The sequence below is a fragment of the Eschrichtius robustus genome, chromosome 1, assembly GCF_028021215.1.
Source record: "Eschrichtius robustus isolate mEscRob2 chromosome 1, mEscRob2.pri, whole genome shotgun sequence".
Classification (NCBI taxonomy): domain Eukaryota; kingdom Metazoa; phylum Chordata; class Mammalia; order Artiodactyla; family Eschrichtiidae; genus Eschrichtius; species Eschrichtius robustus.
This window is the reverse complement of record NC_090824.1, coordinates 31,132,728-31,160,383: the sequence shown is the minus strand read 5'-3', so window position 1 is coordinate 31,160,383 and position 27,656 is coordinate 31,132,728. Positions and strand designations below refer to the sequence as shown.

The 27,656-nt window shown below is 37.9% G+C and overlaps 1 protein-coding gene across 5 annotated transcripts in view; it reads left to right on the top strand.

Annotated features, from left to right (window-relative positions):
- The window catches only part of PCNX1 (pecanex 1), a 167,680-nt gene extending 143,489 nt beyond the window's left edge, over positions 1–24,191 (top strand). For all 5 annotated transcript variants that reach the window (XM_068543493.1, XM_068543484.1, XM_068543467.1 and 2 more), the window contains 8 exons: positions 5,801–5,901; positions 6,672–6,822; positions 17,760–17,990; positions 18,897–19,171; positions 20,504–20,709; positions 22,661–23,103; positions 23,513–23,653; positions 23,841–24,191. In XM_068543493.1, coding sequence (XP_068399594.1) covers positions 5,801–5,901; positions 6,672–6,822; positions 17,760–17,990; positions 18,897–19,171; positions 20,504–20,709; positions 22,661–23,103; positions 23,513–23,653; positions 23,841–23,981 — 1,689 coding nt within the window. In that variant the 3' untranslated portion in view covers positions 23,982–24,191. The remainder of the gene's footprint in view (positions 1–5,800; positions 5,902–6,671; positions 6,823–17,759; positions 17,991–18,896; positions 19,172–20,503; positions 20,710–22,660; positions 23,104–23,512; positions 23,654–23,840) is intronic.
- Positions 24,192–27,656: the final 3,465 nt, after the last annotated feature.

Below are 27,656 nucleotides of genomic sequence, written 5' to 3'. Positions count from 1 at the left end.
CCCAAGCCCCCAAACACACACAGCAGACTTAAGGTTAAGTTAATATCTTTGTCCCAAATCCAAAGTCTAATCCAGTGCTAATAGAATTTTCTGCAATGATTGAAACATTCTGTGTTGTTCCAATATGGTAATTACTAACCCACCACATATGGTAGATTATGAGACACTTGAAATGTAGCCAGTATGACTAAGGAAATGAATTTTTCAATTTAATTTTAATTGATTTAAATTTAAGTCAATTAAATTTAGGCTAGTGGCTACCATACTGGACAATGTTCATCTAGACTACTGACTTTAAAATGTTAACATGGGTAAAAATGATACAGGAGTGTGTAAAAATGCAGATTCATGGGCCTTGCCTGTGAGATTCTTATTCTGTAGGTCTAGGCTGGGGACCCAAGATCTGTATCATGCTGGGTGATTATAATGCAAGGGGTTCGTAATCCGCACTTCAGGATAACTTGTCTTATCCTAAAGGTAAGCTGAGTCACAGACTTCACCAACTACTGTTTTCCTCCTGGGTCCCATGGCTCTTGTGGCAGTGTTGCTGCCCCTGTCGACCCCAGGTACCACAACCACAGTACCAAGGCAGAGTGCCAAGTCTTGTGTCGTTGAACCACCAGCGTCCGATGTACAGGATCACTCTGTACCATGGAGCATAGTGAGCCACTTTGACAACCAGTGCCTTTATCATGATCTGGGATGTACACACTGACTGTCTTTAGATGTAGCACCTAGTTTAGTCTTTCCTTTACAGATACTCAGTTAGAGTAAGGCACCCCATCATAATCAGCCTGTTTCTCTTACTTCATCCATAAGAAAGGGAGCCTCCTTGTAATTCCTCTTTGAACAGTGGCCTTTGAGCTTTTGTACTGGATGCACAGTAGATACTGAGCAGAGTAGCATATTTTTAAGGAAGGAATAAAAGGTAGAATAAAATAACCTCGTAAGAGCTCAGAAAAAGGACCAGCAGACAATGTCTGGAAATGGAGGCCCTCAAAGCTAATCTTCTCTTCTTTCAAACACATAACAAGCAGTTTATTTTTTTTCATAAATGAAATATATACTTAGAATGCTTTGCACACTGTTCTCAAATCCTTGGACTTATTTCTTGGCAGGGGAGGGGGAGGTGGGGGCGGTTGGGGTGACCATATTATTCTAATAGCCTTTCTCTGGCTTAGACTATATTGGTTACTTTTGTTTGGTTTAACCATTGTCACCTAGGCTAGGAACTCACTGTCTACCGACTCAGGAATAGGCTCCATCCTTCCTAACTTTAAGGAATAAATAATCTCTTAGAAATTATTGCTGAGGTCTTGGATGTACCTCGAGGAAGTCATCCTCTTAATTGCTTATAAATCATATTCAAAATGTTTACCTCCAAACTTGGGTATCCCCAGTCTTTTCAGAGAGCTTATTATCACTAGATCAGTCTGGCTTATATTCTACTCTTGTAGTCCCCTCCAGAAGAAAATTGTCAGGAAAATTAAAATAATCCCTTCATTCTCCAGTTTTTTAAATTGAACAAGATTATCCCTACCTCCTTAAAACCATGAATTCTGTTTTCTGAATCACCATTCCCAGAATAACCTTTTCCCAGTGAAGGAAGTTAATTAAACCAGGAAGATTTGCTGACTCCAAATTCTGGTACCCTCATCTGAATGTTAATAAAGTTGCCTCCAGCCTTTTTTTCCCATAATTTCCTTCCAAGATAGTTTTCTAACTTGCATATTACACAGAAATAAAAAAGTTATTCTTTCCTCCTTCTCTTATTATATGTATTCTAGGAGGAAATAATCTTTCATATAATAGCTGTACCTGTCTTCTAAAGAGCTTGAAATAATGTTTTTGTAAGTGTAGCCCTGGATTAACTGCATTAAAACTACCTGGAATGCTAAATTGGAAAGATTCGTCTCAGCTTGACTTTGCTTCCTGCTTCTTAAGTGATAGTACATTTCTTTCACCATTGTTGTTAGTATTAGCAAGAAGTTTTTGTGAGAATTTCTAATGCATTTGAGGATGTAAGACACATGTCTTCTCCAACAGTAACAAAATAGAGCTACCAGGGTTGAACCAATTATTTTTTCTCTCAGTACATTAATGATGTGGCTACACTGCCTTCTGGCTTGCATTGTTTCTGACAAATAATAAAGGCGCACCTCAGAGATATTGCAGGTTCTGTTCCAGACCACCACAGTAAAGCGAGTATCACAGTAAAGCGAGTATCACAGTAAAGCGAGTCAACACGAATTGGTTTTTTTCCCAATTGTAAATGTTATGAAGTATACTAAGTGTGCAATAGCATTATGTCTAAAACTGTAACCATGTACGTTACTTAATTTCAAAATACATTATTGCTAAAAAATACTAACCATCATCTGAGCCTTCAGTAAATCATAATCTTTTTGCTGGTGGACGGTTTGAAATATTTTGAGAATTACCAAAATGTGACCCAGAGGCATAAAAGTGAGCAAATACCATTGGAAAAAATGATGCCAATAGACTTGCTCAAAGCAACATTGCCACAACCCTTCAAGCTGTTAAAAAAAAAAAAAAAAACACAGTATATGCAAAGCGCAATAAAACAATGTATGCCTGTATGTACCACATAATGATGTCTTTTTTTACTGGCTGCTTTTAAGATTTTCTCTTCATCACTAGTTTTAAGCAATTTATTTATTTATTTGGCTGTGCTGGGTCTTAGTTGCTGCACGCGGGATCTTCATTGCTGCACGCGGGATCTTCATTGCAGCATGCGAACTCTTAGTTGCAGCATGTGAACTCTTAGTTGCAGCATGTGGGACCAGATCCCCTGACTAGGGATCGAACCTGGGCCCCCTGTATTGGGAGCGTGGAGTCTTAGCCATTAGACCACCAGGGAAGTCCCAAGCAGTTTAATTATGATGTACCTTGGTGCTGTCTTCTTAATGTTTCTTGTTCTTGGAGTTCATTGAGCTACTTGAATCCCTAGGTATATATCATTTTCATCAGATTTAGAAATATTTTGGTGATTATTTTTTTCAAATTCTTTTCCTGTCTTCCTGTTTCCCTTTTCTGGGGAACTCCAGTTAACATTTATATTAGGCTGCCTTAAGTTGTCCTACAGCTCACTGATGCTCTGTATTTTTTTTTTAGTCTTTTTTTGTCTCTGTGCTTAATTTTGCATAGTTTCTGTTATATTTGTTAGATCATTTATTTTTTCTTCTGCATTGTTTAATATGCCATTAATCTCATGCAGTGTATTTTTTTTATTCTCAGACATTGCATTTTTTTGTATTTTTTGCGGTTTAATTTTTTTTTTTTTTTTGGCTGCGCTGTGGGGCTTTCGGGATCTTAGTTTCCTAATCAGAGATTGAAACCAGCCCCCCAGTGGTGGAAGCGTGGAGTCATAACCACTGGACCACCAGGGAATTCCTTGTGTATTTTATACTGATATAAACCTTTCATGTCTCTACTAGCATGCTGTCATTCCTCTTATCTTTTTGAACTTATGGAATGCAGTTATAATAACTCTTTTAATGTCCTTGTTGACTAATTCTAACATCTGTGTCATTTCTGGGTCAGTTTTGACTGATTAATTGATTATTTTTCTAATTGTGGGTCCTATTTTCCTGCTAGTTTGCATGCCTGACAATTTTTGATTGGATGCTAGACTTTATGAATTTTACCTTGATGAGTGTTGGATATTTTTGTATTCCCATAAATATTATTGACCTTATTCTGTGACACAGTTAAATTCCTTGGGGACAGTTTGATCTTTTCAGGGTTTACTTTTAAGCTTTCTTAGGAGGGACAAAAGCAGCCTTTAGTCTGGGGCTAATTTTTCCCCATTACTGAGACAGTATTCTTTTGAGCACTCTAGCCAATCATAGAATTTCCCATTGTTCCTTTCTGCTTTTTTTCTGATGGTTCTGTTCTCAGCCTTGGACCTTTGCTGCATGTGCTGATCAGTAATCTGCTGGACTCAAGAGGGATCCTCTGCAGATCTCCAGAGCTTGCTCTCTGTATGTAGGTCTCTCCTTGGCACTTTGCCTTGCAAACTCTAGCCACCTTGACCTCCCCGGACTCCCAGCTATCTCCTCAACTTGGAGACCGCTAGAGGAGGCTCTACCTGTGTTCCTCTTACTTGTACTACAGCCTGGAAACTCTTGTAGGGTTTCCCATTTCTCAGGGATTAGTATCCAATGTCTCAATATATTCTTTTCTTGGTCATTTCAGGTGCAAGGGGTAAATCCGGCCTTTATTACTCTGTCTTGGCCAGTAGCAGAGGCCTGAACTAAATGTAAAATAAAAAAATATTTTGGACTACCCTGGCGATCCAGTGGTTAAGACTCTGCACTTCCACTGCAGGGGGCACGGGTTCAATATGTGGTCAGGGAACTAAGATTCCCACATGCCACGTGGTGCAGCCAAAAAAAAAAATTTTTTTTCCCATCACAAAAGCAATACATTTTCAGCATATAAAGTTGACTGGGTGGGGAAGGGAGGGAGACAGAAAAGAAAGAAATGTAGGATCTCCTACACAGTTACTATTGTTAACTGAATTATGCAATTAATGGTAATTAACTAACCAAGCTATATTAAGTTAGTATCTTAGACAACTGCCCTTTTTTGTTTATAAGTTAATGGTTTATAAAGCCAAATATATATACCATTGGCAAAGTTAGAATAATTAAGTTCATTATCAGCCTAGATCCATGATTCTTCAACTTTAGCATGCGTTAGAATCGCCTGGAGTGTGATTGGTGGACACCACCTTCAGAATATGACTTCATAGGTCTGAAGTGGCTCAAGAATTTGCATTTCTAATAAGTTCCCAGATGATTCTCATGTTGTGTCCCAAGATTACACTTTGGGAACCACTGCTTTAGATTGTTTCTCAGTCATTGAGATGCTACCAAGATTTTCTGTAGTATTATATAAAGTATACCATTTTGCTTGTGTATATATATATAATTATTATATTATATATTTTTAATATATAATATATATGTAATAGTCAATAATCAAGGTATGCAGTTGTTGAAAAATTAAAAGGTTGAGGGGAAGCAGTATTCTACGGATATCAATTTGATTTTCTTTACTGTGGTTATAGTCACTAATAGGCTATATAGATAGAATACTATATTTTTCAGGAGAGGACAGTATCAGTAATGATGTATATCAACAAGTACTTTGAGATGTTTAGCTAATATCCTAATACTCTGTAATACAGCCACTTTTTTTTTTAGTATGTTCTAGTATTATTATAAAGTATTAGATTTTATTTAAAGATTCCAAAGAACCTTCTCATACACATTCACACTTCATTTTATGCTGTTTTGTTAAGTTTCTTTTCATTAGAACTTTTATCTGAAGAGATAGAAAGTATGTACTAGTTGAGTTCCTTAACTTCTCTGATTTATTAAATAGATAGCTTCTGATTTGTTAAATACTCATATTCCTTTCTGATAACTTAACATTCTTTTGTTTTTCCTTTTTTTTAATGAGGTGTAATTGACATAACATTAATTAGTTTCAGGTGTACAACATAATTATTCCATATTTGTGTATATTGCAAAGTGATCACCACAATAAGTCTAGTTAACATCTTTCACTGTACATAGTTACAGAATTATTTTTTCCTTGTGACGAGAACTTTTAAGATCTACTCTCTCAGTAGTTTTCAAATATGCAATACAGTATTAGTAAACTGTAGTCATTGTGCTGTACATTACATCACCATGACATTCATTTTATAACTGGAAATTTGTGCCTTTTGACCCCGTCACCCCATTCTTTGTTTTTTTGTTTTTTAAAGCCACTGGATGTGGACAAAGATTCATCCCTGGTGACTCTTTGTTATGGACTCTGTGTTCTGGGACGGAGAGCTTTGGGGACTGCATCCCACCATATGTCCAGGTAAGGAAGGCATTTCTGTTTTCAGAAGGAGACTGGGAAGCTCTATAACTGAAATCTGAAAAATCTGAAATAGTTTTTAATGGAAGCATTCTGTGCTAATTTATTGCAAACGCCTCTTTGGGTATTGTATTGTATAGATCTTTTTGCCGAACACAGTGGAGTTCTAAGTGGTTAACAGAACTGGCTTTTAAGATTCACACTTGTGGGCAACTATAGATAATGAGAATTTAATAGATTTAAGACATTTTAAGAAACAATCAACTCATAACGTATGATTGGTCTCTTCCCATATACATCTATTTTCTAACAATTCACTTCTTTTTATTTTTCCATTTCTCCTTGCAATTTTTGTTCACAGCATTTATACTGTTAATATAGTGGTACATTAGATTTGGGGACTCTAAATATAAACTGGATTTCTTGACATATACATCCAATTGAATTAGAATTAAGAAATGCCACATATTTTAAGTTTCTTCTGTGATTCCTACATGTTTTCCATTAGGCCCTCGTTACTTTCTTTTAAGTTACAGTGTCTTTGCCTGTTGTTTATTTTCAGGGACTCACTATTATAGTAGTTCATTAACAAGGGTCCCAGGTCAAACAGGCCCTGTCCCTTGTGATTCTGATTCAGGGTTGCTTACATTAGTTCTTGGCATTTGTATCTTCAAAACACTCCCACATTCTTCTGATGCATAACCAGATGTTAGAATCAGTGTAATGGAAGACCTTTGTTAAAATATGTAAACTTTTATCTCTAATCTTAACAGTAATTTAGAGTCATTCCTCTATGGATTGCATGCCCTATTTAAGGGAGATTTCCGTATTTCTTCAATTCGAGACGAATGGATCTTTGCTGACATGGAATTGCTGAGAAAAGTAGTAGTCCCTGGAATTCGTATGTCCATTAAACTTCATCAGGTAAGAATAGGGAATTTCTAATGCATTACTGGTGTTTAATGGTACTTCTTCACTTGACTTCCAAATTATGTTCCTTAGGATCCTTTTGAGAAATACTCTGATTTGAAGCAAAGAAAAACATGATTCATGACACGATATTAAATCTTAGGAGCCTAAACCTGTGTTTCTAACAGTAAATTTGAACGTTAATATTAGAGAGTGACCTGGGCATGATCTTGAGGAAAAATGCAAGCAGTGATAAACTGGAAATAAATACCTATGGCCCCTGTAATGGTTGCTTTGACTTCACGTGATTGTAATTCATTCCTGTTCTGCGGGTGGATGTAGCTGACTCCTGGTGCAGTGTGATAGCATCTCAGGAGTCTTGTAAGTGCTGCTGTTACTGAACTATGAGCTCCATTCAGCATGTTGTATAGAGTAATAGATGGTTAGGACAGATTCAGCCTTAATTAAATAATCCTAGTAAGGTAATAAAATGAAAATGAGGGCTCCAAAATGCATATCTAAAGCCCTGGATCACTTTAAGAATATATTTTGAAATTAAACACTGGCACTTGCTGCTCTAATCATTCCACTTGACAGTAATGATGAGATCTGACGATAGACAGCACATGACAATATTCATTAAAATACATCTGCTGTGCTCAAATCTGGATGACTCTTTCCCTCAAATAAAGGGTGAATTACTCTTCAAATGATTTTAGTATGATCTAAAGTGCTAGAATAGGGAGTTACCTGGTGGTCCAGTGATAAAGAATCTGCAACCCAATGCAGGGGGCACGGGTTCGATCCCTGGTTGGGGAACTAAGATCCCACATGCTGCGGGACAGCTGAGCCCACGTGCCACAACTACTGAGCTCGCACGCCACAAACTACAGAGCCCATGTGTTGTGGAGCCCGTGCACCACAACTAGAGAGAGAAAACCCACGCACCACAACTAGAGAGAGAAAACCCCCACACCACAACTAGAGAGAAGCCCATGCACCACAACGAAAGATCCCGCATGCCTCAGTGAAGACTCCGCATGCCACAACTAAGACCCGACACAGCCAAAAAATACAATAAAGTAAGATAAAACGTGTTGCAATGAAGTTAACACCCCAAATTATTTAGGAACATTACTAATAAGGGCTATAGTATTTGAAAATCTCTGTGAAAAGAATACTATTTTGAGGGTGATGGGGAAAATGTACAATAGGAATCAAATAGAATTGTCCATCTTCAGCCTAGCTTTAGAGTTTCAAGACAAAATTCAATGTATTGAAAAGAAAAAGATAATGACTTCATATTAAAATGTGATAAAACTTCAGAATTTCTCAAAAGGTATTGTGTATCTGCTACATAAGAAATACTCTTTTATGTAGCATGACTAACTAACAGTTAATTCTGAACGTTATGACAGGTATTTTATCTCCATCTGGCAGAGAGGAACTGAGGCACAGGCTCTCTGTATTTTCTGATCCTTACGTCTCTGTCCTTATCTCTCCCTACAAGTGCTCTTGCCTGTTGCTCCCAGTCCATTTCCTCACATGTATTTTTAGCCTGTGACAGTGGTTCTCCACCTTATAATCAGGCCCAACACAGTTGGGTATAGCACACTGTCATCATTGGCCATGACAGACAGCAACAGTGACAAACAGGGAGGGTAAGGAGGTGGACTTGGGAACTGGGGGCCATGGAGGGCTGGGGGAGGGGAGGAGATGAGAACACAGATGCAACCTGGAGAAGTTCTGTGGTTCACATACACCTTTGAGGAGGGCGAGATTGACCTGTAAAGTAACAAGCAACAGCCATTCACTGCACATCACTTTGACCAGATGGTGGGTTGCCAGTGAGGGACTCTCAGGCCAGGAAAAGATAGATGTGTCAGTCAGTACTGGTCATCTCCAAAGTTCATATGTACCCATGAAAATCCACAGAAGGCTTATATGTTAAAGGATTAGTACACACTTGGCATATGATGCAGCAACTCCACTCCTACGTATTTATCCAAGAGAATGAATGTGTATGGCCATGCAAAGACTTACACACAAGTGTGCATAGCCATTCTATAGCCCCAAACTGCAAACTCCAGTGTTCATCAACAGATAGAATATTACTTAGCAATAAAAAGAAATGATCTACTGTTAGATGCCACAACAAGAATGAATCTCAAACATTATGCAGAGTAAGAGAAGCCAAACATAAAAAGAGTACATAATATTTTAGGAACCAAGATGGCAGAGTAGAAGGATGCACTCTCACTCCCTCTTGCGAGAACACCAGAATCACAACTAGCTGCTGGACAATCATCAACAGGAAGGCACTGGAACTCACCAAAAAAGATACCCCACATCCAAAGACAAAGGAGAAGCCACAATGAGACGGCAGGACGGGCGCAATCACAGCAAAATCAAATCCCATAACCGCTGGGTGGGTGACTCACAGACTGGAGAACACTTATACCACAGAAGTCCACCCACTGGAGTGAAGGTTCTGAGCCCCACATCAGGTTCCCAACCTGGGGGTCCAGCAACAAGAGGAATTCCTAGAGAATCAGACTTTGAAGGCTAGTGGAATTTGATTGCAGGACTTCAACAGGACTGGGGGAAACAGACTCCACTCTTGGAGGGCACACACAAAGTAGTGTGCACATTGGGACCCAGGGGAAGGAACAGTGACCCCAGGGGAGACTGAACCAGACCTACCTGCTAGTGTTGGAGGGTCTCCTGCAGAGGCAGGCGGTGGCTGTGGCTCTCGGTGGGGACAAGGATACTGGCAGCAGAAGTTCTGGGAAGTACTCCTTGGCGTGAGCCCTCCCAGAGTAAGCCATTAGCCCCACCAAACAGCCCAGGTAGGCTCCAGTGTTGGGTTGCCTCAGGCCAAACAACCAACAGGGAGGGAACCCAGCCCCACCCATCAGCAGTCAAGCGGATTAAAGTTTTACTGAGCTCTGCCCACCAGAGCAACAGTCAGCTCTACCCATCATCAGTCCCTCCCATCAGGAAACTTGCACAAGCCTCTTAGATAGCCTCATCCACCAGAGGGCAGACAGCAGAAGCAAGAAGAACTACAATCCTGCAGCCTGTGGAACAAAAACCACATTCACAGAAAGATAGACAAGATGAAAAGGCAGAGGGCTGTGTACCAGATGAAGGAACAAGATAAAACCCCAGAAAAACAACTAAATGTAGTGGAGATAGGCAACCTTCCAGAAAAAGAATTCAGAATAATGATAGTGAAGATGATCCAGGACCTCAGAAATAGAATGGAGGCAAAGATTGAGAAGATGCAAGAAATGTTTAACAAAGACCTAGAAGAATTAAAGAACAAACACCTAGAAGAAATAAAAAACAAACGGAGATAAACAATACAATAACTGAAATGAAAAATACCCTAGAAAGGAATCAATAGCAGAATAACTGAGGCAGAAGAACAGATAAGTGACCTGGAAGACAGAATGGTGGAATTCACTGCTGCGGAACAGAATAAAGAAAAAAGGATGAAAAGAAATGAAGAGAGCCTAAGAGACCTCTGGGACAACATTAAACGCAACGACATTCGCATTATAGGGGTCCCAGAAGAGGAAGAGACAGAGAAAGGACCCAAGAAAATATTTGAAGAGATTATAGTTGAAAACTTCCCTAACATGGGAAAGAAAGGAGCCACCCAAGTCCAGGAAGCGCAGAGAGTCCCATACAGGATAAACCCAAGGAGAAACACGCCGAGACACATAGTAATCGAACTGGCAAAAATTAAAGACAAAGAAAAATTATTGAAAGCAGCAAGGGAAAAACGACAAATAACATCCAAGGGAACTCCCATAAGGTTAACAGCTGATTTCTCAGCAGAAACTCTACAAGCCAGAAGAGAGTGGCATGATATACTTAAAGTGATGAAAGGGAAGAACCTACAACCAAGATTACCCGGCAAGGATCTCATCCAGATTCAGTGGAGAAATCAAAAGCTTTACAGACAAGCAAAAGTTAAGAGAATTCACCACCACCAAACCAGCTCTACAACAAATGCTAAAGGAACTTGTCTAAGTGGGAAACACAAGAGAAGAAAAGGACCTACAAAAACAAACCCAAAACAATTAAGAAAATGGCCATAGGAACACACGTATTGATAATTACCTTAAACGTGAATGGATTAAATGCTCCAAACAAAAGACACAGGCTTGCTGAATGAATACAAAAACAAGACCCATATATATGCTGTCTACAAGAGACCCACTTCAGACCTAGGGACACATTCAGACTGAAAGTGAGGGGATGGAAAAAGATATTCCATGCAAATGGAAATCAAAAGAAAGCTGGAGTAGCAATACTCACATCAGATAAAATAGACTTTAAAATAAAGAATGTTACAAGAGACAAGGAAGGACACTACATAATGATCAAGGGATCAATCCAAGAAGAAGATATAACAATTTTAAATATATATGCACCCAACAAAGGAGCACCTCAATACATAAGGCAACTGCTACCAGCTATAAAAGAGGAAAACGACAGTAACACAATAATAGTGGGGGACTTTAACACCTCACTTACATCAATGGACAGATCATCCAAAATGAAAATAAATAAGGAAACAGAAGCTTTAAATGATACAACAGACCAGATAGATTTAATTGATATTTATAGGACATTCCATCCAAAAACAGCAGAATACACTTTCTTCTCAAGTGTGCACAGAGCATTCTCTGGGATAGATCATATCATGTGTCACAAATCAAGCCTCAGTAAATTTAAGAAAATTGAAGTCATATCAAGCATCTTTTCTGACCACAACACTATGAGATTAGAATTGAATTACAGGGAAAAAAACGTAAAAAACACAAACACATGGAGGCTAAACAATACATTACTAAATAACCAAGAGATCATTGAAGAAATCAAAGAGGAAATCAAAAAATACCTAGAGACAAATGAAAATGAAAACACGACGATCGAAAACCTATGGGATGCAGCAAAAGCAGTTCTAAGAGGGAAGTTTATAGCAATACAAGCCTACCTCAAGGAACAAGAAAAATCTCAAACAATCTAACCTTACACCTAAGGGAACTAGAAAAAGAAGAACAAACAAAACCCAAAGTTAGCAGAAGGAAAGAAATCATAAAGATCAGAGCAGAAATAAATGAAATAGAAGCAAAGAAAACAATAGCAAAGATCAATAAAACTAAAAGCTGGTTCTTTGAAAAGATAGACAAAATTGATCAACCATTAGGCAGACTCATCAAGAAAAAGAGGGAGAGGACTCAAATCAATAAAAATAGAAATGAAAAAGGAGAAGTTACAACAGACACCGCAGAAATACAAAGCATCCGAAGAGACTACTACAAGCAACTCTTTGCCAATAAAATGGACAACCTGGAAGAAATGGACAAATTCTTAGAAAGGTATAACCTTCCAAAACTGACCCAGGAAGAAATAGAAAATATGAACAGACCAATCACAAGTAATGAAATTGAAACTGTGATTAAAAATCTTCCAACAAACAAAAGTCCAGGACCAGATGGCTTCATGGGTGAATTCTATCAAACATTTAGAGAAGAGTTAACACCCATCCTTCTCAAACTCTTCCAAAACATTGCAGAGGAAGGAACACTCCCAAACTCATTCTATGAGGCCACCATCACCCTGATACCAAAACCAGACAAAGATACTACAAAAAAGAAAATTACAGCCCAATATCACTGATGAATATAGATGCAAAAATCCTCAACAAAATACTAGCGAACAGAATCCAACAACACATTAAAAGGATAATACACCATGATCAAGTGGGATTTATCCCAGGGATGCAAGGATTCTTCGATATATGTAAATCAATCAATGTGATACACCATGTTAACAAATTGAAGAATAAAAACCATATGATCATCTCAATAAATGCAGAAAAAGCTTTTGACAAAATTCAACACCCATTTATGATAAAAACTCTCCAGAAAGTGGGCATAGAGGGAACCTACCTCAACATCATAAAGGCCATATACGACAGACCCACAGCAAACATCATTCTCAATGGTGAAAAACTGAAAGCATTTCCTCTAAGATCAGGAACGAGACAAGGATGTCCACTCTCACCACTATTATTCAACATAGTTTTGGAAGTCCTAACCACGGCAGTCAGAGAAAAAAAAGAACTAAAAGTAATCCAAATTGGAAAAGAAGAAGTAAAACTGTCACTGTTTGCAGATGACACGATACTATCCATAGAGAATCCTAAAGATGCCACCAGAAAACTACTAGAGCTAATCAATGAATTTGGTAAAGTTGCAGGATACAAAATTAATGCACAGAAATCTCTTGCATTCCTATACACTAATGATGAAAAATCTGAAAGAGAAATTAAGGAAACACTCCCATTTTCTATTGCAACAAAAGAATAAAATACCTAGGAATCAACCTACCTAGGGAGATAAAAGACCTGTATGCAGAAAACTGTAGGACACTGATGAAAGAAATTAAAGATGATACCAACAGATGGAGAGATATACCATGTTCTTGGATTGGAAGAATCAATATTGTGAAAATGACTATGCTACCCAAAGCAATCTACAGATTCAATGCAATCCCTGTCAAATTACCAATGGCATATTTTACAGAAGTAGAACAAAAAATCTTAAAATTTGTATGGAGACACAAAAGACCCCAAATAGCCAAAGCAGTCTTGAGGGGAAAAAACAGAGCTGGAGGAATCAGACTCCCTGACTTCAGACTATACTACAAAGCTACAGTAATCAAGGCAATATGGTACTGGCCCAAAAACAGAAATAGAGATCAATGGAACATGATAGAAAGCCCAGAGATAAACCCACACACCTACAGTGAACTAATCTATGACAAAGGAGGCAAGGATATACAATGGAGAAAAGACAGTCTCTTCAATAAGTGGTGCTGGGAAAACTGGACTGCTACATGTAAAAGCATGAAATTAGAACACTCCCTAACACCATACACAAAAATAATGGATTCGAGGCCTAAATGTAAGACCGGACACTATAAAACTCTTAGAGGAAAACATAGGAAGAACACTGTTTGACATAAATCACAGCAAGATCTTTTTTGATCCACCTCCTAGAGTAATGGAAATGAAAACAAACCAATGGGACCTAATGAAACTTAAACGCTTTTGCACAGCAAAGGAAACCATAGACAAGACGAAAAGACAGTCCTCAGAATGGGAGAACATATTTGCAAACGAATCAACGGACAAAGGATTAATCTCCAAAATATATAAACAGCTCATGCAGCTCAACATTAAAAAAACAAACAACCCAATCTCAAAATGGGCAGAAGACCTAAATAGACATTTCTCCAAAGAAGACATACAGATGGCCAAGAAGCACATGAAAAGCTGCTCAGCATCACTAATTATTAGAGAAATGCAAATCAAAAGTACCATGAGGTATCACCTCACACCAGTTAGAATGGGCATCATCAGAAAATCTACAAACAACAAATGCTGGGGCAGGTGTGGAGAACAGGGAACCCTCTTGCACTGTTGGTGGGAATGTAAATTGATACAGCCACTATGGAGAACAGTATGGAGGTTCCTTAAACAACTAAAAATAGAATTACCATATGATCCAGGAATCCCACTACTGGGCATATACCCAGAGAAAACCATAATTCAAAAAGACACACGCACCCCAGTGTTCATTGCAGCACTATTTACAATAACCAGGTCATGGAAGCAACCTAAATGCCCATCGACAGACGAATGGATAAAGAAGAGGTGGTACATATATACAGTGGAATATTGCTTAGCCAAAAAAGGAACGAAATTGGGTTATTTGTAGAGACGTGGATGGATCTAGAGACTGTCATACAGAGTGAAGTAAGTCGGAAAGAGAAAAACAAATATCATGTATTAACGCATATGTGTGGAATCTAGAAAAATGGTACAGATGAACCGGTTTGCAGAGCAGAAATTGAGACACAGATGTAGAGAACAAACGTATGGACACCAAGGTGGGGAAGCAGCGGGGGGGGGGGTGGGGTTGATGGTGTGATGATTTGGGCGATTGGGATTGACATGTATACAGTGATGTGTATAAAATTGATGACTAATAAGGACCTGTTGTATAAAAAAATAAATAAAATTAAATTAAAAAAAATTTTTTTAAATGTACATATTATATTATTTTATTTATATAAAATTTAAAGCAGACCAAACTAATCTCTAGTGACAGAAAGCAAGTCAGTGGTTGTTTCGGATGTCGAGATTGAATACCAAAAGGCAGGAAGGAACTTTGGGATGATGGAAATGTTCTGTATCTAGATTGTAGCAGTGATTACACGGGTTTGCACATTTGTCAAAGCGCATCTAACTATACTCTTATAATGGGTGCAGTTTGTTGCATGTAAATTATACCTCAACCTGATTTTTTAAAAAAGATCCTGTTCCCAGAGAGCTAAAAATACGAAATTTATAATAACTTTTGTTTCAGACACAGTCTTTGATAGGGTGCTTTTAGCACTTTCATAGATGTTTTTTTAACTTTTGCTTTTTTCCTTTACAGTTCTTCTTTAATTTTTTAATTTTCCAATCTAATGTATTATATGTTTTTACTTTAGAAATTAAAACTGTTATCTGTGTAATATTTAATTTTACAGTGTCCTATAATGTATCAGTGCTCTCATACACATTATATCACCCACAACCCAGAAAATTATTTTAATCCCAGTTTTATAGATGAAGATTAATCAGAACTCAGAGAAATTACGCAAATTGCCCTTTTCATGTGTTCTTTCTTGTCCTGTATTTAATCATTTTGTAAAACAGCTTATTTCCTTATTTTTTTCTCTTTTGCTAGTCTCTTTAAGGATTTACCTGGTTGTTAGAAATAAAATAAACCAATTAAAATCTAGCTTGGTTTACAAGAGATATGTAATGAAAATCTTACAATCTGTGATCTCCTTGAGGACAGGGATAATATTAATCTCTATGTCCTCATTGCTTAGCACAGTGCATGGTGGCCTGTGAATGTTTGCCACATGAGTTTCATTGTTTACGAAAAATAATATTTCCTGTGCATCTGCTCATAACTTCTCAAGTTATGAGAAGTTTCTAAAATGCTTTTGAAAACTCTTCCTAGAATTGGAAACATTATCTCTTTTTATTTATTTGAAAACTAATGAAAAACATTGAAAAGTAAACATTTCCCAAGAGTAAGCACCTTCCGTCATCCCATACCATCATACAACAGCCCCACAAAGCAGTCACTGCCAATAATTTGATGCCTATCTTTTATGACTTCCCCAAGTTCATGCAGACATATCCAACTATATGTATAAATATTTTCCTTTTTAAAAATGTAATTTTGCTATATAAATTGATCTGGAGTGCAAGCTTTCTTCCCATTTAGTTTAACGTGGACACCTTTCTAAGTTAGCACATAACAGAGGCACACCACATTTTTTAATGACTCTGTAGTATTCCAGAGTATAATTTTTACTCCATTTATTAAGCTATCTCACTATTCACGGACATTCTGATTGTTTCCTTTTTTTTTTTTTTTAAATAAAATTATTTATTTATTTTTGGCTGTGTTGGGTCTTCGTTGCTGCACGTGGGCTTTCTCTGGTTGCGGTGAGCGGGGGCTACTCTTTGTTGCGGCGCGCAGGCTTCTCATTGTGGTGGCTTCTCTCGTTGCAGAGCACGGGTTTTAGGCGTGCAGGCTTCAGTAGTTGTGGTACCTGGGCTTTAGAGCGCAGGCTCAGTAGTTGTGGCTCATGGACTTAGTTGCTCAGCAGCATGTGGGATCTTCCCGGTCCAGGGATCGAACCCATGTCCCCTGCATTGGCAGGTGGATTCTTAACCACTGAGCCCTAGGGAAGTCCCTGTTTCAAATATTTTATCAGTAAAACAGTGCTGAATGATGTACATAGACGTTTACATATTCATTCAACTATTTTAAGCCCAGTGAGAAGAAATATTTGGACAAGACTAAGCATTCTCCACTTTTGGCATGCCTAATGATTCCCAACTTTGTGTCCGTTTTATTAAGAATGTGATTATTGCCTGTCTCTGCACGTTTATTTTCCATTTAAGTAATTGTACAAATACTACTATCCAAGGATGTCATTCCTTCCCTAATTGAACAACTTGATGAAAGAAAGCACATCTTATGGCATCTAGCTATCTGCTGGTGTAGGAAAGTGAACTCAGTATTTAAAAGCAAGATTAGGATGGTTGGTGGTGTGTGATGGACAGAAGTCAAGAACCATCCATCAGTATTCTAAGTTGTAAATGCTCTTAGGGCATGTTCACTAGAAGCAGAGTCAGAGTCCAGGATTCTCGTGCAAGAGACTAATTGAGGGGATGCCCTCAGGACAGTCTGTGAGGAAATGATGGAAGCAGGAAAGAGCAAGGGAAGAAGCTAAGCAGAAGTGTCTTTCAGCTGACCTCTAGCCTCCCCTGGTCTCCAGAGGGAGCTCTGGAGTGTGAATGTCTTGCACGTGGTAGATATTAAATAACGACTTGTCAAATAAGGCCGAGAGGTTTTTTAGGGAAGACTTTACTAGCTTCTCTAGGGCTAGGACCCTTAATTTGTCCTGAGAGCTCATAGTTTTGAGCCTTATCTTAACTAAATGAGAGGCAGGATAAAATGGTTTATTATACTCATTCTAGAGATGTGGCTTTAAGTGAAAAGCACCTAGTTAAATAGAAATGCAATTTAGAGACCTTTTATGTAGTTTTAGCCTCCCTTAACTGATAACAGTGAGATAATCCTTTAACAGAAAAAAAAATGAATGAAGATATGAAAACCGACTTGAATAATTTATCTCTAATAATATTAACACGTGCTGAAGTGAAATATATAAACTAGCTTTTTAAGACTTTTAATTTAGTAACTGATTTAGTAATTTCAGAAGCTTTCATCATCCTGGAAGTCATTCTCTTCTTTTCCTAAAATTGTAGGTGTATTTTTTATCTCTGTGTATAGGACCATTTCACTTCTCCGGATGAATACGATGACCCCACTGTGCTCTACGAAGCCATTGTATCTCATGAGAAGAACCTCGTCATAGCCCACGAAGGGGACCCTGCGTGGCGGAGTGCAGTCCTCGCCAACTCACCCTCCCTGCTTGCTCTGCGGCACGTCATGGATGACGGCACCAACGAGTACAAGATCATCATGCTCAACAGACGCTACCTTAGCTTCAGGGTCATTAAAGTAAGGTTTGGAGGCACTTGTTTGCCTCTGAAAACAATGGAGCTTAGATAACTGTATCCAAACTTCTAAAAAGTAATTGAAACTCTTTTATAGAAAGCAAAAATAATGACCATACCATATTAACGTTTATTGTTTTTGAGCTCTTAATTTATTTTGTCAGTAATTTACTCTGTCCTCTGAAATTTTTTCATGTGCCATAAAGCCTTAAACTTTTTGCTTATTTCTCTTTTGGCAGTCTCTTGCCTGTTATATGTGCTATTTGAACAGCATCTCTTCCTAAAATGTCAGCACTGTATTGCTAATAAGATGTGATTCCTAGGTTGCAAAATAATACTACAGCTTGTACTTCATAGTAGCTAACTGTGAATGGTTCACTCTAACTTGCTTTTTTGTTTGTTTTGTTGTTTTTTAAAACATCTCAGGGCTTTAGGAGGCTTAATCTCTGACATTTTATTTTGATAGTTTGTAATGTTTTTTCTTCATTTAATCAACCCCCAAAATCACAAACATCCTTTCAACTCTAAATATTTGTTACCTCTTATTTCTATCAAAAATATTTATTATCTTAGTTACAAAATTCAGTGCTTCACCAATTTAGAAAAGTAAATGGACTACATTTTACTTGGTATTTTTACAGGACAGAGCAGAGGGAAGAGCTCTGTAGGTGCTTATTATTTAATAGCCTAATGACAGTGGAAAATAGTTAACTCTATTAACTATTAACTATAGAGTTAACTAGTTAACTCTATTAACTAGGTGTTCAGATGTGACCTACTTATATTTGTTTCCTGCTTTTCACAGTTGGTTATCGTAATGTCTTTTATATCCCTCCCATTTCTACTCTTCTGTTTATATAAATTTTATTCTTGGCCCCTTAACCTAATTCCCATGTGTTCTGGTTTTCAGGTGAATAAGGAGTGTGTCCGAGGCCTTTGGGCAGGGCAACAGCAGGAGCTTGTTTTCCTACGTAACCGTAACCCAGAGAGAGGTAGCATCCAAAATGCCAAGCAAGCTCTGAGAAACATGATAAACTCATCTTGTGATCAACCTATTGGCTACCCGATCTTTGTCTCACCCCTGACAACTTCTTACTCTGACAGCCATGAACAGCTTAAAGAAATTCTTGGGGGACCTATCAGCTTGGGAAATATCAGAAACTTCGTAGTGTCAACCTGGCACAGGTGAGCCATAGGACTGCCTTTTCCAGTGGTGGTGTGTCCTGACCCGCTTAATCTAGGCAGTGTGCATTAGCACCACCTGGAAAGATTGTAGGAAAAATACAGTAAAAACCTGTTATGGCTGAGCTTCATGAAGTAGAATCTGAGCATTTGTATCTTCAAACTCTTATTAAATAAATCTAATGTACAGTAGTCTGGTCAGGAACCACTGCTCTAGCATTTAGTAGAATCTTGGATAATTCCCTCCTTCTAGTTTTTTAAACTCTCTATTGCAGCTTATTGCCACTATTAGAATGTGTGGGTCAACAAACAGGGCAAATGAGAGAAAAGTAAAAGAATCTCGTGCAAGTCGATTGCATTCTTTTTGTATTCCGTTCCAGCGGTAGGGGGAGCACGTTGTCCGTGCTGAAACTCCTCCTTGTGAGACGCAGAGACGCTGCTGCCATTTCAACAGTCAGTCAGCACTCACATCTCAGATATTTAGTGTCTTCAAGTATGCACATGAATTTATTTCCTCTGCCTTTTGTGTAGTAAATTATGATATATGGTGGGTGCAGGAACATCGTAATTTGATGGATGGTAAAGAAAAATCTCAGGTTAAGAGTTATTCAGATCCTTAAAAATCAAAACTTAATCCAAAACAGGACTAGAGCAACAAACTCACAAATAGGTGTTTTAAAATTCTTCCAGGAATACCCAGCATTAAAGAGTAAAATTTCACCATTTTAACGTCTACCCCTATTCAAACAGAGGGAAGAATACAAACCAGGGTAGTGTTCAAAGAAGTTTTCTTTTCAAAAGATACGTGCTGTGCTGGAATTGCCTTGTTTGCCCAGGACTGAGTGGTTTTCTGGGATGCAGGATTTTCAGTGCCAAACTGAGACAGTTGTGGGCAAACCAGGAGAGTTGGTCACCCTACGTTTTAAAAAAGAGAAGAAAAATTATTACAGCAGTTCTCTTCAGGTGTGCTACAGCATAAATTAGGTTTAATTTAAATCAGTCAGGTATTCGTGGGTTGTATACAGTGGCAAGGATTCTATTTCCAGCTGAGATCTTAATGGAACAACTTGTTATGTGCAGTTCTTTGTTATGGCCTAGAAAAGATGATAGAGTGTAGTGTAAAAGTGAAGTTGATTAGAAGAACGGAGGCAGTGAGTATGAGGGAGATATGCAAACATCATAGACTCTTTTGCTTCTTAATGTCGATTGCCGCATGAAGACTTCCAAAGGTGAACACTAGTAGCGTTAAATGTTCAGAATAGCTAGAAAAAGAATACAGTACCTATCTTGAAGTGATCTTGGGACAATGCCTCCTACTCTGGTGTTTGTTCCTAGGTTAAGGAAGGGTTGTGGAGCTGGCTGTAACAGTGGTGGCAATATTGAAGATTCCGATGCTGGAGGTGGAACCTTTTGCACCAGTAACAGTGCGACAACTGCCAATGATCCCCACAGCAGTGCGTCCCAAGGAAGCACTGGAAACCCAGGCCAGGGACTGGGAGCAGGACTCCATCCACCTGTCACATCTTACCCTCCAACACTAGGTAATCTGAAACAAAATTATGTGTGTAATGTTAGCCTCTCAACTGTGGGGTTCAGGTAGTATGTGTGTATAAAGAGGATGACATATTACCTACTTGGAAATATATAAATAGAATGTTTCGTTTGATTCCCAATAGGACATTATCCTACTTGTTTATATTAATCATTTAATGTATATAAATATAAATATACACCATTTGAAATAGCATTTCTTTGGAAGTATCATTTTTAAAGGCCAATAATAGTTAACTAATATAATTTATTTAACTTCTCTCCTGTTGAACAACAATTTGGTTTCTTCTGAGTGTTGTAATAATCTTTGTATATAAATCTTTGTAATCACTTATTATTTTCTTAGGCTGGAAACTTTAAAAATGGAATCAAGTCAAAGTTTATGAGAATATTTAAGACATGATACATAATGCCAAAAATCTTTCCAGAATTTTTTTTATTTCTTTTACTCCAATTGGTACTCTGACCAGTCGTACAGAGGAATGCCTAGCTTTGAGTATCATTGTTTCCACTTCTGCTCCCTGCTCTCTCAGAGAGACAGGAGAAGGGGGGTGGTCTTTAGTTGCATTTTTTTAATTTGCATTGCTCTAATAATACCTGAGGTTGGAAACTTTTAAATGAGTTTATCAGATCTTCTTTCTGAAGTGCATGTTAAGTCTCTTGCCCATTTTTCCATTTGGTTATCTTTTTCTTATTTGTATATTCTGGATTGGAACTCTTGGTCAGTTTTCTGTACCACAGACATCTTTTTCCGTTCTGTATCTTGGCTTTCCCTTCTCTTTCTGTGAAGAGTGGCTTGCCTTTTTTTGGTAAGTTCTTAATTTTTGTGTAGAGCAATTTACTAATCTTTTCCTTTATGATTAATACTTTTTGTATCCTATTTAAGAAAATTTTCCTTATCCCAAAGGAAGCTATTCTTTTACTAATTTGCCTTTTACATGAGAGCTGTAATCCACCTGGCATGCAGCAGGACTCAGATCTTACCTGTTCCCGGATGGCTGGTCGGTTGATCCAACACTGTCCTTTCCCCCTCTGTTTTGCATGGATCAGATGAAGTTTTAAAACATTTACTTAAAATGATTTAAAAAAATGTAATGGCACTGGAATTGTTAAGACTCTAAATAGGCGTGTGATCGACGTTTTGTTATGTTCTTTTTTAACTTCTGAGTTGAAACCTAAAACTGCCAGCGTGCTTCTTTAAATATACCTTTTACTGTTAACATCGATTAGCTCTTTTTATTTTCAGATTAAAAAGTACATGTAGTTATTTTTCAATATAATTAATAATAATTTTCTAATAATCTTCACATCACTCTTCACAAATCTGAAGAAATCCTATCGAGCCATTAGAAAAAAGGACACAGAATAACCTGCTATTTAGTATCCCTGATCATTCATATTCAGTAGTGATCCCTTAATGTATATGCATATTACAGTGTGGCATCACTGTGCCTCTATAGGTAGAATAGCTTGTCATTGGAATAGATTGAAAGGGCATTAAGACCCTATTTTGAGAAATGGTAGTTACAGAGTTTGCCACATAGTAGATCCTTAATAAATATTTCTCACTGTCTCATTTCTATGAGATATTCATGTATTCTGAAATATTTCAGTGAAAGAAATTTTAGGATTTATCTCAACCTAAATACCTACTATTTCCTATAAATTATTTAATTGTATCTTTTTTATGCCCCAGAATTTGAATTTTAAAAAGCTTCAGCAAACAGAAATTATGTTACAAAAACCACACAAGGAAATAGATCTCAGATATTTATTCCTCTTTGGCAACTTCAAAAGTTTTGGGTATAAATATTAAATTCAATAAATTCACCAGCTAATTTAAGGTGCGAGGCTTAAGGGAGAAAATCTTAGAAACGACGGAAAAAGCAGTTGTGTTTGGGTCACTGAGAACGAGCGCCGCTGTCGTTTCTCCCTCCCCAGCCGCGAGCCACAGCTCTCACTCTGTGCAGTCCAGCCTGGTCCGGCAGTCCCCTGCCCGGGCCTCTGTAGCCAGCCAGTCGTCTTACTGCTATAGCAGCCGGCACTCATCTCTCCGGATGTCCACCGTGGGATTTGTGCCATGTCGGCGCTCTTCCACCAGCCAGATATCGCTTCGCAACTTGCCGTCATCCATCCAGTCCCGCCTCTCTATGGTGAACCAGATGGAACCCTCCAGCCAGAGCGGCCCGGCCTGCGTGCAGCATGGCCTGCCTTCCTCTAGCAGCTCCAGCCAAAGCATCCCAGCCTGCAAGCATCACACCCTCGTGGGCTTTCTCGGGACAGACGGCGGTCAGAGCAGTGCCGCTGATACGCAACCCGGCAACACCTTAAGTCCTGCCAATAATTCACATGCCAAAAAGGGGGAGGTGATTTACAGAGTCCAGGTGAGTAAGCCCATGGTCCTTCTTGCACTGTTTCTCTTACTCGTTTGTTTTTATTTCTTGTTTTTTTGAGTGAAGGACTCTTGTGCAGACACACCTTATATTGCTTAGTCGGAAGACTAGAACAATTTTGAATGTTGGAAAAGTGTTTCTGCCAGTATAAAAACTGAAAGCAAGCAGTTTTTCACTGGTGGTATTCGTTCCCTCTTCAGCCATGGTTATGTGGCCATTGCAGTTAAGGTCTCCTGGGAGGCTCAGAGGAATCCAGGTGGCTCTTTAGGTGATTTTTTATTCCGTTACAGGCAGCGGAGAATTGGAGGCACTGTGAAAGAAACTCTGCTTGGGATTATGTAATGATTTGCCGTCGAGGGGAAAATGAATTGGAAATGATCCATATTTGTTTACACTGCAGATTGTGGATCCCAGTCAGATTCTGGATGGGGTCAACCTGTCAAAAAGGAAAGAGCTGCAGTGGCCTGATGAGGGTGTCCGGTTAAAAGCTGGGAGAAACAGCTGGAAAGACTGGAGTCCTCAGGAGGGCATGGAAGGCCATGTAAGTTCTCTTACGAAGCTGGTGCTCTGACTTTTTCGTAGCCTGACTGGTATGCCTGTTTTTTAACTGATTTATGTACTTATGCTTAATTACCAAACTGAATTACTACCTCTGGTCTCAAGGATAGAGTCTGTGAGTGTATTCCGGGTCTCTGCCACTAACTGCTTGTTTTATTCTGAATCATTAGGTGATTCACCGTTGGGTGCCTTGCAGCAGAGATCCAGGTACTAGATCCCACATCGACAAGACAGTACTTCTGGTTCAGATTGAAGATAAATACGTGACTGTAATCGAAACTGGGGTACTAGAACTTGGGGCTGAAGTGTGAGCCAGTGTTTTGTAACTTCATTTCTTTTCCCTCAAAACTCCAAGAGATTGGAAAAAAGAGGAGAGAGCAGAAGATGCCTGCAGGTATCCCTTTGATCCTGTAGGAGAGACTTGAACATAGAGTGGGCTTGGTTAAGCACCGCTCCTTCACCCTTCTCCCTGACTCCTGTCACTGTCTCCATCCCCAAATAAAGCTGAAATATTTTTTTAAGTTAGCTGCTGAGAAAACATCTTGCATGAAGGATAAAGTTCTGTTAAAATACATCCTTAAAAGAAGTTTTTTCCTATGCATCGCCTATGCTTTAAATCAACAAACTCTTGCTTTCTAAACTATGATCTCATATTTTTCTAATTTTTTGGCCAAAAATAATTGCCATGTTTTGTCGTAAAACATGAAATCCAGTTACCTTGATTTTTAAAAACAGACAAGTGTAGAAACCTTCAGTTTGACATATAGCAGTATAAAAGTTTAATGTACAGTGAAAAAGACTATGAACAGACATAGATTTATCTTATTCCTTGAGCGCTAAAAACTTTAATGAAAAAAACTGCACTAATTTTTTACAATGCACTATAAAGTCTGAGATTCCTCAGAACATTTATTTATGTATAAAAATAAAATACCATTATTTAAATTGCCTTTGGGATTAACCCCTTCCCTTTCCTTATACGTAGCAGGAACCGTGCTGCTCGTTTTTCTTTAGTAGTCTGTACTTCATGCCAGTCCATTGGATGTTTCCTTTAAAATGAACACTTAATCTCAAGACACACATAGCTTCATCACTGGCATTTCCCGGAGCCAGTAGTCAGTGACTCAGTCCCGTGAACACTCCTGCCAGCTCCTGTGTCCACATTTCAGATGGGCTCCAACACTGTGCGTCCCAGCTACCCTGTTTCTCCCACTTGGGGCAAGCTCTGCTGGGGTCAGTTCTGGGAAGAAAATACTTTTGCTTTTCAAAGAAGAAGGTGAACGTCCAGGAATTTAAAGAAAGGATGGATTGCCTTTTATTTTAAGAGTTCTTAGCTCTTGAAGTTATTCACATGCAGTTCAGTTAATCAAGTAAAATTTTTTCAAACAAAATTATCCAAATGGTGCAGTTCTTACCGTTATATCCCTCTTTAATAACCTTGCCTTTTATTTTCCTCCTCTCTTCTTATTCTATTACTTGAATTTTATTTCCTGTGATTTATAGTGTGTAGCTGTAATTTGAAATATTTATAACTGTGATGAAATTGACTTAATTCATATGTTGTCTCATAACTTAAATTTTATTGGTTTTTTAAAAATGTATGTATTCAGGGAAATATATAACTCAGATTTACAGTTGGACTAGGTGGGAACTGCAGTTCAGATTTAATTTTCAACATATGGCATTTTTTAAATCCTTCAGAAAATTTTTCTCCTTTTGTGTGAAACTCCAAAGAAGACTGTACATCTGAGCATTTAGGAGCAGCCATCTTTCTGCCCCCTGTGAATGGAAAGTAAAAAGAAGCAGGTGAAGTTAATTTCAGTCATACATTTTGTTGAGTCCATTATATCCAAAGTATTGCTCTTTCACCATGTGGTACTAGCCGTATTTCAGGTACTTGCTAGCCACGTGTGCTTAGTGGTCACTGTATTGGGCAGCGTGGGTTTAAAGTGTCTTCTGATGAGGTGAGAGGAGATAGAAGCTGTTTTTCCTCCTAATTCTGATGTAGATCTTACAGTATCACATGACACTTCAGTGGAAGGAATGAAAGCTAAGGAAGTAAACAGCTAATCTATAGCCTCTGATTGCATTTTCACTCCAAAACCTATTTACTTTTCCTTTTCCCAATTTTAAATTTTTGTGGGTATTCAGGAGCCAGTGTGCCTCGTGTTGAGGTTTCCGGACTTCACACTTTGCAGAATTTACTGTTGAAAAACTTTTTGTCAAATGATTTACTGAACATTTACACAAAGGTACCCTTTCTAAATTGACCAGTTAAAATGTATTTTTCCTGATACTGTCATCATATTCTGTGTTTGCCTTATTTTGGCAAATCTACAATATGCCATTAAGGTTCAGGTTCTTCTTTTTTCTTCTGAAACTGAATATATGATCTGTTTGTTTATCTATATTATCTAAAATCCTCTCAGAGGAATTATGCTCCCTGCTGCTTGTTCCCTTTCTGAGATGAATATGATCTCTTCATGGTCATTGCCTAGATGAGAAGATAAGTGGAGCCTTTCCAGTCTTAAAGAGAAGATACTTCATTTTCCTACACAGAGAAAAAGAAAAACCTGAACTTCAGATGTTTAAGACTAAAACATATAGTCTTTTTAAAATCATAATACTTTTCTAATAATTGCATCAGGGGAAGCATTGATAATTAAAGAAGGAGTCATGTCTTAAAAATAATTTGAACTAAAGTATAATATAGAAATATACACACTTTCATTAATTAAGTTGATTATACATGTCTTATTCAACCCTGTCCCCTGCCACCCCACACCCCCTTGGAGATTAGTGAGCTATTCATTTAGATTCCCTGCTTAGCCTTTCTGATTAGTATATAAGACTCCAGTATCCACACATTAGCATCTTTAGTTCACAGTTGCCAAAGCGTTCAGAGTTCCATAATTTGAAAGTAAAAATATGTAATTAAAACACTAGTTTTTTTCATTTGCTTTAAATAGTTTTATTGATATCTTTCTGGTTTTTTTCTTGTTTGATTTTGCTTTTTCCCCCTTTAGAGAGAGTTCTGGAATAAGTTATAAATTCCTAGCTTTTTTGTTGTTGTTGTTATTCAGTGTTAAAAATCATTTTATAACTCAAAATTAAATTTTTCGTTAATCTTCCAGTTTATAATTTGGTGTAAGCCCTATTTTTACACCATTTTTCAATACTTGATAAAACTTTATATGTTCACTTTTTTCTAAAGGACTATAATTTTTCCAGAAGTCTAGATTAATATAAGATGTTGATCTTTAAGGGACTTGGGAGAGTAGGTGGTGAGGCTCTATATTTTTAAGGTAAAAGGAGATTAATTACCTTTCAGGAAATCAGCGAACAAACTTCATCAGTGTTCTGCCTTCTTTGAGTTTCCATTACTGGAAGATTAACGTCCATTAAATTTGAAGTTGTTTTTTTTTTTTTTTTTTTAATATTTCAAGTATATCTGAGATACTTCTACAGACCCTTGAAACAGAATTAGCCAGACAAGATTTCCCTCCCGAGTGAACTATGGAAAATTACTCTGTGTACCAAATGTCAGGCAGTGAAAATACAAGTTTTTACGTTAAGAAACAACAGCTCATTAAAAAGACGTCTTTTTCTTCCTGGGTTGGTTTACTTTTCCATCTCATATCAAAATATAAAAAACAGCCTCAAATCTAAGCAAGGGTAGCTTAGCCTTAATGAATTCCACTTTGCTTCTGAGCGGCGTCCTTCTGCCTCTGCTTAGGAAATCTTCATTTGGTGGATTGCTGCACTGAGTCACATGCATCCAGAACTGAGTCTTTTAAACTTATGATTTGCCCAGAGGCTAAGGTTGTTGTTTTCTTTCAAAAATCTTTCCTCCTAAATACGTGACCTGAGAAAAAGATAACAATAATTTTGCATGAGAATTCTTTGAATTTATGTTTACTAGCTACAAAACTATAAATTGCTGCCCGCATTGTGATTGACTTTCGTGTTTGTTTTCATTACTTTTT